Source organism: Hydra vulgaris, chromosome 08 (assembly GCF_038396675.1).
Source record: "Hydra vulgaris chromosome 08, alternate assembly HydraT2T_AEP".
In the NCBI taxonomy this organism is placed as follows: Eukaryota; Metazoa; Cnidaria; class Hydrozoa; order Anthoathecata; family Hydridae; genus Hydra; species Hydra vulgaris.
In genome coordinates this window covers 55,850,924-55,864,132 of record NC_088927.1, presented here as the reverse complement: position 1 = coordinate 55,864,132, position 13,209 = coordinate 55,850,924, and the positions used below count along the sequence as shown (strand labels likewise).

Below are 13,209 nucleotides of genomic sequence, written 5' to 3'. Positions count from 1 at the left end.
TGGAATTGAAAAATTTACTCAGCTCATGAATATGCCTAAACCCATGACACCCAAAAACTATACAAAAATTACAACAAAAATGAAAAACGTTGTGAAAAGTGTTGCAAACGAGACAATGTCAGATGCTGCAACTGAAATAAAATAAAAAGCAACTGGTGAGGATATTGTTGATGTTGGTGTATCATGTGATGGATCGTGGCAGAAAAGAGGATATCAATCAATGAATGGTATTTTTACAGCAATTTTAATAGATAGTGGAAAAATAATTGATGTTGAATCTATGAATAAGTCATGTAAAGCATGCTCTTTGAAGGAAAAATTAAAAAAATCAAATCCTGATGCATATGCTAATTGGAAAAACAAACATATTGCTTGTACAATTATCACGGTACAGCTGGTGGAATGAAACCTGTTGGTGCAGTGAGAGTTTTTAAACGTTCCATTGAAAAGCACAAGTTAAGATATACTGAATTTCTTGGCGATGGGGATAGCAAATCCCATCTTTCTATCAAAGATATATACCCAAACATGGAGGTAAAAAAGTTGGAGTGTGTAGGACATTACCAAAAACGAGTGGGTACTCGCTTACGTAAGTTAAAAAAAGTGTTAAGGGTCTAGGTGGTCGTGGTCGACTAACCAATGCAGTTATTGATCGCTTGCAGAATTTTTTTGGTGTAGCTATCCGGAGCAATACAAATGATTTGAATAAAATGAAAAAAACAGTTTTAGCAGTTTTAGGTCTTTTCCATGTAGCTTCTTCTGAGGAAAATAACTATCACATTTACTGCCCTACTGGAGGCAATAGTTGGTGCAAATTTAACATTGATAAAGCTAAGTCTACTTCAGTATACAAACCTGGACCAGGAATTCCTGTTTATATTATTCACAAAATCAAGCCAATATATGCTGATTTAAGTAAAGGTTCTGAATTAGTAAAGTGTCTGCATAGCAAAACCCAGAATTGTAATGAAAGTTTTAATCATTTAATATGGGAACGATTACCAAAAAGTAATTATGTTGGTTTAGCCAGTTTAGAGTTCGGAGTGAACGATGCTGTTGCCAATTATAACATTGGTATGAAGTTTGTAATTTTAATTTATGAAAAACTAAATATGAAACCAGGACATTTTACTTTAGCTGGTTGCAGACTCATAAACAAAAAACGAATAAATCTATCATCATTTAAATCGAGTGAAAGTTTTAAGATTAAACGAAAGTTGTTACGACGTCAACGATTGTTAAAGAATGATGACCGAAAGTCGATAGAAAAGTCCAAGGAATATTGTATGAATCTGGTATTATTTAATATATTCTTTAAAAAGAAATTTTTTTAACGATATGTTTATGAAATGAACAATTATTTATGATTTTATTTTTTGTTTTGCGTTTTCTGAGAATTTGCTTTTTAAACACGCCGGTAAAAAAATCTTGAAAACTATACATGCTATCATGATGAATTTTTCAGGGATTCTTCATTTTGCCAATATTTATGATATGATCAGAGTAAAATTTCTAATATGACTTAAGAGTTTGAGTTATTAAGTTTTTTCTTTGCATTTTGACCTTTTTTTAAAAAAACCTAATTTGTCTGTAGCCTTTTATGGAAAAAAAAATATTTGTTCAAAAATCTGCTTCGTTCATATCACATGTTTAGATATTTAGAACAGTTCTGCAAAACTTCATTGACACTCCTTTACTCACAAGTCTTTATTTTTTTACGGCGTAAACACAGTTTTTGTGGTATTTTCAGCTATTTTTTTTGGTTACCATAGCAACGAGCAACCATTTTATATATTTTTTGATATTTTTAATGTCAGTATAATATTTCTTATGTGACTAAAGAGAAAGTTACTTTATATGTGTAGTTTTGAAATTTGAGAGTAGTTGCCACTTAAGAAAAAAACTTACTCTTCTGCTAGTTTATAAAAATTTTTTTCTGCGAGATTTCACTTCCAGCGGATACAGAACGCTGGTTAAAAGTCTTAAGAACATCATAAGAACTTGTAACGTTTATACAGATGTCTTACGGACGTCTATTACCGCTATGTTGAAATAAAACAATTTATTAATAATGCAAAGTCAATGCTCTCAGCGAGCTCACATTCAATTAAAATCTAAATGTTAATACGCTAGTAAATATTATTAGTGCGCATAGTTACGCATAGTTACGCCCATTGTTCGTATTGTTACTTACGAGTCTGTATTCTGTAAAATACACTATTTCTTTAATTTTAAGTAGTTTCTAGATTCTATTTCTTTTCTTACGCGCAAGTTATATGTTCCATGCGGTCTTTTGAGTAGGGTCAGCAAGCAAACTAGAGTTAATGTACTTTTATTCTCAAGAAGTATTGATGTTGTTCATTGTTTAAAATAAAAATTTAAACAATCGTTTGTTTGTTGTTGGTTGTTTTTATTTTTCTAATTTTTATAGCCTGTTTTCATTAGTTAGATTATTTATAGATTAAGATTTTGAGATTATTTATAGATTAAGATTATTTTTTGTAGAAAGAATAATAAGAATAAAATTTTATTTATGTATTTAATATGAAAAGTTAAATAAAATAAGACTGTTGTTTGTGGTCATGTAAGTTTATATACATATGTTTGCGTTTATTTCATTCTATTTTATATTTCTCTATATCTATTTGTACATTTTACATTCTTAGGAAAAATAATAAGGAATAGAAAAATTAAAAAAAATTCTTCTGGAATTTGTCAAAAGAATGTTGTGTTATGCTTCATTTTAAGGTATCTGTATTTTTGTTTATTAGAAATTTTTGATTTTTTTCTTAAATGGTTTCATCTTTTTCATTCCAATGTTGTGAATTGTAATCTGCATTCTTTGTTACATTAAAAATATTTGATGCTAATAAATGTTGTTTTATAGTTGTTAAAGTTTGCATATGTGTTTATACTATGCTCAAAGTTAAAAAGTTTTTGATAAATACGTGTATGTGATGATATATGTTATAAAGTTGTTTTATAAATGTGTTTATATAAATGTTTTTATAATAGTATGAAATGTATTTTATCTAATGTGTACATTTTAACACCCACTAATGTGGATTCATTATCAATTAATGAAGAAGTGCTTGAATGTCTACCGGATGAAGTCAAAATTTATTTAAGTGCTGATCAAATTGAGACTGATGACATTAATAAAAGAAATAACTTTCCTGTTGAGTTTTTGAACAGCTTAACTCCTTCAAGTATGCCTCCTCATTGTTTAAAATTGAAAATTCGTTGTGTAATTATGCTACTTAGAAATTTAGATCTCAAAGCTGGGTTATGTAATGGCACTCGAATGAAAATTTGTGCTCTTCGAAATAATTATATTGATGTAAAGGTTTTGATAGGTGTTTCCGGTGGTAAACGGATATTTGTTAATCGAATTAAGTTGGCTCCAAATTGTTTGTAATTTATTAAGATTTAGATTATTAGAAGATTCATGTTTACAGAGTTGTTATTAATCATAATCAAGTTGTTGTACCATGGAAATTGTAGAGGTTTATTTATAAAATATGCTATATTATAAAGAAAATTTTGATTTTCATATGTTCACTATTAAATAGTTCAATATATATATATATATATATATATATATATATATATATATATATATATATATATATATATATATATATATATATATATATATATATATATATATATATATATATATATCCTTGGATTTGCAGCAGTGTCATAGTTTGTTTGTTGGAGGGAGGGGGGGTTACAAACCCGCCTTAATAACCTGTTTTCTACATAACGCATTTATAAGTTTAATTATGCGTTTTGTTTAATGTTTTCTCCCAACACATGAACTATGATGCTGTCCGCGACTCCAAGGATATATGTATGTATATATATGTATGTATGTATATATATATATATATATATATATATATATATATATATATATATATATATATATATATATATATAATTTATTAGAAACACTTCACTTTTTCTAATAAAAAAGGATATTTGTTTGTTTCTAAATTTTTTTTATTAGAAACAAAATAAATTTTAAGTTTTTTTTATAAGTCTTTGCTAATATGATTGCAGGTTTTTCCTAACTTTAATTAAATAAACTTGAGAAAAAGTAATACAGTTGTATTACTTTTGATGATGGAAAATTAGTTTTATTTTACACTTATTTGGTTTCTTTGTTTTATAATTTTTCGAATAAGATTTTTTTAGTTATTTATTAAGTTTTTTTATTTTATTGTTAACGCTGGAGTAGTAAAACAAAGAAATAATTAGTGTTGCTTTGATAAATATGTTTAATGATAATGATGACATTGAAATGGATGATAGGCTAGATTAAGTTATGTATTTACAAGAGGATGTAAGTGCTATAAGGTGTGTTGAAAATAATCGTAGACGAAATGAAAGAAATAGACTTAGGCGAGATGAAATTATTCATTTACAAAATGAAAGAAATAGGCTTAATCATAAAAAGATAAAGTTAATCGTCGCCAAAATGATAATGCCTGTCTTTCTTTCGCTTCTTTTAAAGCAATTGTAGTATAACTAATAACTCATGGGCCTCCATGTTTTAAATTATGTGGCCAGATATATCATCGTGTAGGTAATCTTAGGCCAGATCAAGATATTCCACTAATATATTCTCAACTATATATATATGATCCACTTGCAGCTGTAAATTTTAGAATGCAACAATGTGGTAATGATCTTTGTTTACGTGATTTAATATTCCAATTGCAAACTATAATTACTGAACAAAGTCCATTTGCTCTTGCATTTAAAAATATGGCTGAAGTAGAAGATGAAGAAATTCGTCAAGCGGCTATAGAAGGTTGCCAAGCTTCTGTTGTAAAACTGTCTTTACTTGAAGGGGGTGATAAGCGTCGCTATAATCTACCTTCACACGATGAAGTTGCAGTTGTATTTGTTGGCAAAGATGGTGCTCCTTCAACTTCCAGGGAAGTTGTTATTTACCCAAGAGGTCATCCTTTAAAAATTGTATCAAGTATGTCAGCCAACTTAGATCCTATAATTTATCCTCTCTTTTTCCCAAGAAATGATGCTGTTTGGCATAATCAGTTTGTGTATAACCCTGAGCGTGCCACACTGGTTAGAAATCATGTTACATTATCTCAGTTCTACAATTATAGACTTACTGTTAGTCAATTTTTCTGTTCATTATTTTATGGCAAGAAACCATTTCAGCAATATGCTGTAGATGCATATTTAAAAATTGAAGGCCAGCGTCTTGCTTTTATCAGAAGTAATCAAAATAAACTGAGAAGCGAGCAGTATGATGCCTTACATTAACATGTTAACAACATTGCGAACGAACGTAATGTTAGACCAGGGCGAGTAGTTACTTTGCCATCATCTTAAATAGGAAGTCCTAGAGCTTTAAAAGAAAATTTTGAAGGTGCTATGGCAATTATTAAAAAGTATGGTAAACCAGATCTTTTTATTACTTTTACTTGCAACCCAAAATGGCATGAAATAACAGAAAATTTATATCCAGGTCAGACTGCAAATGATAGACCTGATTTGGTCACTCGAGTATTTAAACTCAAGTTAAATAACCTCCTCAATGATATATTCAAACATGGTGTATTAGGCAAAGTTGTAACGCATGTTCAGGCTATTGAGTTTCAAAAGCGTGGTTTGCCGCATGCCCATATTTTACTTCATTTAGCCAATGATGATAAACTTGAAAAAGCTCAGGAAATCAATAATTTAATATGCGCAGAAATTCCAGATCCGGTTGTTAATCGTGAACTTTATGATATTATTAAAACTTGCATGATTCACGGCCCATGTGGGATACTGAATCCTAATTCTCCCTGCATAAAAGATGGAGTGTGCAGCAAAAACTATCCTAAAGAATTTAATGCCAACACAGTAGCCGTTCACAATGGTCATCCACAATACAGATGTCATGATGATGGGTTGGTTATCAATATTAAAGGCAACAAATTTAGATAACCGTTGGGTGGTACCTTACCATCCTTGGTTATCTAAGAAATATCAAGCCCACATTAATGTTGAAGCTTGCATGTCTGCAAAGGCTGTTAAATACTTGTACAAATACATATACAAAGGACACGATTGTGCGAGTGTTTTGATAAATGAACAGCTTAATCACCATGAAGTAAATACTTTTTTAGATTGTCGTTATGTTAGTGCACCTGAGGCGCTGTGGCGAATATTTGTATCTTTGGAATACATACAAAGCTTTTTTGATGAAGGATTTCATTTATCTTAGCCATTTATATTAGCTGAACAAGCTACTCTTCGTTAAATCGAAAGGATTATTAATCAAAGTGGTAAAACGCTATCTGATTATAATTTGCCTGTTGTTGATGAATTCATAGATTTTAATCTAGAAAATTTAAATGATAATGTTCAGCAATTAATTGATGAAGCTAATAGAATGAGACCGCTTCTTAATGTCAATCAATTAAATGTAAGTAATGCTGTCCTTGCTGCATTGAACGAGTAACCAAGTGTAGAAAATCAAAATTCCAGATTGTTTTTATGGGATGGACAAGCTGGTAGTGAAAAAACGTTTACGAATAGTTATTTGGTTGCTGAAACCATAAGTAGGGGCTTTAAATCTGCTACAGCTGCATGGACTGGCATAGCAGCAACTCTTCTTACAAATGGATCTACATTGCATGGTTTATTCAAACTTCCTGTCCAATATTGGATAAAAGCACATGTAATGTAACCCCTAACTCTTTACATGGACATTATTTGAAACAAGTTAGTTTGTTTTTGCTTGATAAAACATCCATGATACCTAAACATGCCTTAAATGCAATTGATAGGTTGTTAAAAGATGTTTGCAACAACAACTTTCTGTTTGGAGGAAAAGTCATTTTTTTTGGTGATGACTTCAGGCAAATACTGCCTGTTGTAAAAAGAGGACAACCAGCTGAAATTGTATAATCGTGTTTAAAATGTTCCTCACAGTAGCGATGGGTGCAGAAATTTACATGGCAATTAAAACTTGGTAGTGGAACAATGCCTGTCAAAGAAGAGGATCCTTTTAAAGGATGCATTGATATACCAAATCGGTGCATTATTAGAGAAAACGAGTCGATTGTTGAAAAGATTTTTGGAGATGCTGATCAAAATGACTATTCTAAACGCGTGATTTTAACACCAACTAATGTTGATTCATTATCAATCAATGAAGAAGTGCTTGAATGTCTGCCGGGTGAGGTCAAAATTTATGTAAGTGCCGATCAATTTGATACTGATGACCTTAATGAAAGAAATAACTTTCCTGTTGAGTTTTTGAACAGCTTAACTCCTTCAGGTATGCCACCTCATTGTTTAAAATTGAAAATTGGCTGTGTAATTATGCTACTTAGGAATTTAGATCTCAAAGCTGGGCTATGCAATGGTACTCGAATGAAAGTTTGTGCTCTTCAAAATAATTATATTGATGCAGAGGTTTTGATAGGTGTTTCCGGTGGTAATCGGGTTTTTGTTCCTCGAGTTCAGTTGGCTCAGATTCTAGTTTACCTTTTGTTCTGAAACATCGTCAGTTTCCTGTCAGATTGGCTTATTCAATGACAATTAATAAAAGTCAAGGTCAAACATTTGATAGAGTTGAAATATATCTCAAAAAACCGTGTTTCTCTCATGGTCAACTATATGTTGCATGTTCAAGAACTAGAGCATTTAATAGTTTGTTTTTCAAAATTGATAAACATCTCATTTAAGGTATGGTAGGTGGAAAGTATTACACAAATAATGTTATATTTTCTAATGTTCTTAACTTATAGTCTTTAGATTTTCATTTCGAAAATTTACTGTTTGTAGGTTGTGAGCACATTTTGTATGTATAACTTTATTTATTATTTCAACTTTTTTTTTTCATAGTTTTTGATAAATATATCTGTCATTTTGTATTGTTATAAAAATGTGTTTATATTTGTTATATAAAACCATATTTGTTTATAGTTGTATATATGTTAAAATTATGTTGTTTCTATGTTTTGAAAGTAGTGTGACTTGGCATTATGTTGGGCAAGATTGATAACCCTGCCAGCCAAGCGGTGTACTTATAGCAGAGGTGTGACTTGGCAGTATTTAGTGCTAGGCGGTGTTACTGCTTTAGAGCTAGGTTGTGTTGTCCAGCCTTTTTTTAATTATTCTGGAAACACATAATACCTGTTAATGTTTAGCGTAGTGTGTATGAGAGAGTATGCAACCTTGATCTTTAAATCTAGGGCGATTTAATGTCCTAAATTTGAAGTAATTGATTAACTAATATTGAATATATAAGCAAATATACTTTCATGTATTTATATGTTTAGTAAAAAGATAAATATAGTTAACTTTAAATTGGTTCTCTAATTTTATCCTTCATATTTTAATTTGGTTCGTTATTTTCGCTGGATTTTAGGATGAAGGGTGTAAATATTCTATTGTTATGTGTTATTGCTGTGATGTTTTGTGTTGATAGACTGCTTGGCTTACCTTCACGTTGGTGTCTATTATTAAAAATGATTTTTTTTTTGTTTTTTGTTTGTTTGTTTGTTCTTTATTACAATATTTAACACAATATTTACAAACATATCAATAAGAAAAATTACATGCAAAGAAATTGTTAAAAATAAATAAAAATATAGAATAAAGATAAAGAACGCGGATACTCAAAGAAGACTATACAGGTCTTGTCACCGAGAACCGCTGTTGAAGAACTTTGAACTTAGTAAATATAAATAAAATAAATAAATACAAATTTTAAACTTTTCCGTTCGTGATGCAAATTATTTACAAATATTACGAATTAAAATGAAAATTAAAGTAAACAAGTAAATAATAATTGACTACTGTACAAATAATGTCAGTGGAACTTTTAACAAAATTCAAATAATGGTGTTTAAATATAGTTTCTCACATAAACTTTAAGTCAATATTGTATAAAAGTAAAATATAAATGAGTGATGACGAAACTGGGTACAATTAAAAGTATATAAAAATTTTTTCAATTGAGAAAATTACATTTTTTAGTTTTCTTTTGAACATATAATAATTCCATTCATGAGAAAAATCAAAATTTTTTCAAATTATTCGGTTCCATAAATAAGCTCCACGAAAAGAAATGCAAAATTTACCGAAGTTTGTTTGAAATTTTGGTTGTTTAATAAAATTATCATTTCTTAAAGAATATTTATTTTTTTCTTTTAAAGAATATAAATCAAAAAAGGAACCTGGAGATGAGTTGGTTTTACATTTAAACATGAAACAAAGAACATTATAAACATTTACTTGATATATATTAAAAACATTCATGTTAAATAAGAGTGGCCTTAAGTGAGTAAAACGATTTTTGAAATTTATAAGGCGTGCAATATGCTTCTGCTGACTACTTTTATGGGTACTACCCCATGCAATATTAGCATAATTAATATGACAGTGTATAAAAGAGTAATATAGTTGAGTTAATGAGTGCTTGTTTAAAACACTTCTTGCTTTATATAAAACTCCAATGCTTTTTGCAATTTCGTTGCATAAATGTCCGATGTGATTCTTCCATGATAGATTTTCATCTACAATGATACCTAAGAAGTTTGTGAAAATTACTCTTTTTATTTGAATATTATCAATATGAAGAAGAGGCAAATTACTTGGAAGTAAATGTTTCTTAAATTGTGGATGAAAGAAAATCCATTTAGTTTATCAAGGTTGAGTGAAAGTTTATTTTACTTGAACCAGTCTGATATTTTTGTTAGTTCAATGTTCATATCATAAAAAAGTTTATTGATGTTATTATTAGATAGGAATAGGTCTGTATCATCAGCAAACATTATAGTTGTTATTTTTGAGACTTCATGGAGATCGTTAACATAAATCAGAAATAATAAGGGCCCTAATATAGATCCCTGTGGAACACCACAGGTTATATTTAGATAATCTTGTGAAGAAGATCCGTCGACATAGACAAATTGTTTGCGATGTTTTAAATAGCTTTTTAGTAGTTTTAAAGCATTACCGGTGATACCATAATGTTCAAGTTTTTTAAACAGTATTTCATGGTCAACTGTGTCGAAAGCCTTAGATAGGTCTATAAAGACGCCTAAAGTAAACTCTGACTTTTCGAATGAATCAGTTATACTACGAGTAAGATGAATTATTGCATGTTCAGTAGAGTTACTTCTTTTAAAACCGTATTGATTTTTGTAAAGTATATTATTAACATCAAGATGATTAGATATTTGGTTGAACAGAATTCTTTCTAAAATTTTTGAAAGAACAGAGAGGATAGATATTGGTCGATAATTACTGACATTTGATGGTTTACCTCCTTTAAATATAGGCTTTATTTTGGCTATTTTCAACTGATCGGGGAAAATTCCTTGATTTATAGAACATTTAAAAACTTTAAAAAGAATACATTTTATGGTATCGCATGAATCTATGACTATATTACAATTTATATCATCAGGACCAACTGCTTTATTAGTTTTAAGCATTTTAAAAGCACTTTCAAATTCTGAAGAAGATACTTCAAATTTATCTAAACTAGAGATTAATGGAAACACGTAATCATTTATTGGATTAATCATATTTGGAATATTTTTGGCTAAATTAGGGCCAACAGACACGAAATATTTATTTAATTCTCTTGCAATTTGTTTGGATTCATATAAAAATACGCCATCAACTTTTATAGTGTTAGGCACAGAGCATAATTTTAATTTACTATTTCCAGTAATTTGACTTATAATTTGCCATGTGCATTTTGAATTATGTTTATATTTTTCTAGTAAATCATAGTAATATCTTTTTTTAAATTTTTTTCTTTGACTTTCAAACATTTTAGCGTAATTTTTATAAATAACTTTATTTTCTGGTGTTGGTTTTTTTTAAGTACTTTATATACAGTTTTTGTTTTATTTTTGAAGGATTTCCTAAGATCTTTATTGACCCATGGTGACTTTAAACTTTTATTGGTTATAATAAATTCATGTTTTGGAAAATTTGCATCCTATATTTCATAGAAAGTTTGAAAGAATGTATCGTATACTTCATTAGCTTCAAATGAACTGTTAATATGGTTCCAATTTATTAAAGATAATTGATCCTTAAACAATGCTAGATTTGCATCGGTGAAAAAACGTTTAATAATGACTTTTTTATGTTCTTGTAATAATTTGTTGTCAATATTAATAGAGAAAAAAATAGGGAAGTGGTCAGAAACGTCACTTTTTATTATACCATTTTTAAGAGTTTCATTAAAGATTTCGGTTGTTATAATGTTATTAATTAAGGTAGCTGAAGTTGAGGTTACTCTAGTAGGTTTGTTAATTAGCGGAATTGCTCCATGTTCGAAAAAGTCATCGTAAAATTTTTTAATGTTGTTATTAACGTGATATTCAAAACAATTTAAATTTACGTCACCAATTATATAATTCAGTTTTTTTTTCTTAAAACTATTTTTTAAAATATCATAACACAAAAATGCATTAAAACTTTCAATATGGCCGGATGGTGGGCGATAACAGCAGCTTATAAGTATGTTTTTAGAACTATTGGTTGAAAGTTCAATTGTTAAAATTTCTTTATTGTCATCAGAAATACTTATCTCAGGCCTAATAAAAAACCTCAAATTTTCCGTTATATAAAAAAATACACCACCTCCGCGTTTATTTGCTTTACGCGCTAGTGGGATCATATTAAAACCTCGAATATGGAGATTTAAATTAGATTTAGCGTCATCAAATTCACACCACGTTTCAGTTAAGCAAATTATACTAAATGTATTTGAAGTTTCCTCTATTAAATTACACAAATTTTCAAAGTTTTTTTAAGACTTCTAATGTTAAAATGAATAACATTTAAATGATCCCGAGAAAGAAATTCTTTTATTTCATTGTTATAGAAATAGGAACAATTGTTTCGCAAAGCAAAATTGGTAGTTTCATTATTGGAACTTACTGCTTTTATTTATTTACTAAAAGCCAAGACATTTTGCCAAAAATGCAATTTATATCTTAATTTGATTTTTATTTTTTTTAAGTATTGTTAATCCTTTTGTACTATGAAACAGATTTTATAGTTACATTTTCGATAAATGTTTATATTAACTGCCATGTCAACATAGGTTAATATAAATAGGTAAATCGATTTTGAGTTTTTATGTGGTTTTTTATTTTATTTATTTTTTTGTAATTATGCTATCATAATTCCATTTTTTTTTTCTTTAAGATTTACGATTGACGCATTTATACGATTTATAAAAAAACATGATTTCCTTTTATTGTAAATTTTTTGTCAGTTAAAATAATATAAATATATGCAATTAATTCATTTTTTTTCAAATTTCTTTTTTTTATGCCTAATTTGTTGTACGTAACTTAAGGAATGTTTTTAAAGAGAGGTTAATTAATAAGAATCATTGATGAACGCTTTTTCCTACCTCTTTTTGACGCTAACGTTGGACCTGCTTTAGGCAGAGGCCTAATACTCTCAGGTAGTATGATTGAATTTTTTGTTTGCAGTTTAGTTTGCAGCGTACGGAGTTGAGGAAATTGTGACAACCGTTCCCATATACTTTGTGACAAGCAACTCCTTCTATGTAAGTTGTAAGACATCTGTAACTTTACCTAAAAGCGTGTGAATTTCATGAGAATTTTTTGTGGATTAAAAAATGTACATTTAAAGCACAATAAAATAATTTTCGTTTTGGTAAAAGAGAATTTCAAAGTGAGCGAAATATAACTTTTTCATATCAAAAACCTATAAAAGCGAATAACTTTTTTTCTACACGCTAGAAAAAGCTGAAAATTACAGTGAAAATGTTTTTTTTATACAACTTTGATTGTATGGTTTTAATGTTCTAAACCTTACATACATTTCCTGTAATAAACTTTGTGACAACCAATCCGCTTGACAACCAACCCCGCTCTCCCCTACTTTTTAGATGCTGCAAGTAAGGGGTGGTCCATAAAGTACGTACGTCAAAAATTTTGAAATCACCCCCCTTCCCTCCCCCCTGTTGCCATGCGTACTTTTATGCCCCCATCCCCCCCTTAAAAGTACGTAAGTTTCTCAAATACCCCCCCCCTCTAATATCCCCCCATCCCTGCTTTATTTTTTTTTTTCAATTAAAAAGTTTATTTAAAAAAAAAAAAGACGGAGGGTACCTTAGATACTTTATACGACCCCAAAGCCCTTTGTTTGCGCATTTTAAAAATGTCTTTA

General features: G+C 29.2%; 3 protein-coding genes across 3 annotated transcripts; all 3 read left to right on the top strand.

Moving 5' to 3' along the window:
• Window positions 1-710: 710 nt before the first annotated feature.
• Window positions 711-3,418, top strand: LOC136083466 (uncharacterized). Its single transcript, XM_065802867.1, has 2 exons — window positions 711-1,081; window positions 3,016-3,418. Exons 1-2 carry the CDS (start codon window positions 711-713, stop codon window positions 3,416-3,418), a joined length of 774 nt encoding a protein of 257 aa, XP_065658939.1.
• Window positions 3,419-5,412: 1,994 nt separating this feature from the next.
• LOC136083465 (uncharacterized) lies at window positions 5,413-6,487 on the top strand. The gene is made up of 2 exons (XM_065802866.1): window positions 5,413-5,933; window positions 6,295-6,487. Exons 1-2 carry the CDS (start codon window positions 5,413-5,415, stop codon window positions 6,485-6,487), a joined length of 714 nt encoding a protein of 237 aa, XP_065658938.1.
• A 524-nt stretch (window positions 6,488-7,011) lies between these two features.
• On the top strand, window positions 7,012-7,530 carry LOC136083464 (uncharacterized). The gene has a single exon (XM_065802864.1). It carries the CDS (start codon window positions 7,012-7,014, stop codon window positions 7,528-7,530), a length of 519 nt encoding a protein of 172 aa, XP_065658936.1.
• The last annotated feature ends 5,679 nt before the right edge of the window (window positions 7,531-13,209 follow it).

Bases quoted from the DNA above. Each gene is read 5' to 3' on its own strand.
- LOC136083466 (XM_065802867.1), top strand. From the start codon at position 711: ATGAAAAAAACAGTTTTAGCAGTTTTAGGTCTTTTCCATGTAGCTTCT. The intron at 1,082-3,015 runs GTTTGTAATTTT...TTTTTATAATAG, and splicing joins AATTATAACATTGGTATGAA to TATGAAATGTATTTTATCTA.
- LOC136083464 (XM_065802864.1), top strand. From the start codon at position 7,012: ATGCCTGTCAAAGAAGAGGATCCTTTTAAAGGATGCATTGATATACCA.
- LOC136083465 (XM_065802866.1), top strand. From the start codon at position 5,413: ATGGCAATTATTAAAAAGTATGGTAAACCAGATCTTTTTATTACTTTT. The intron at 5,934-6,294 runs GTTGGTTATCAA...TTAAATCGAAAG, and splicing joins TACAGATGTCATGATGATGG to GATTATTAATCAAAGTGGTA.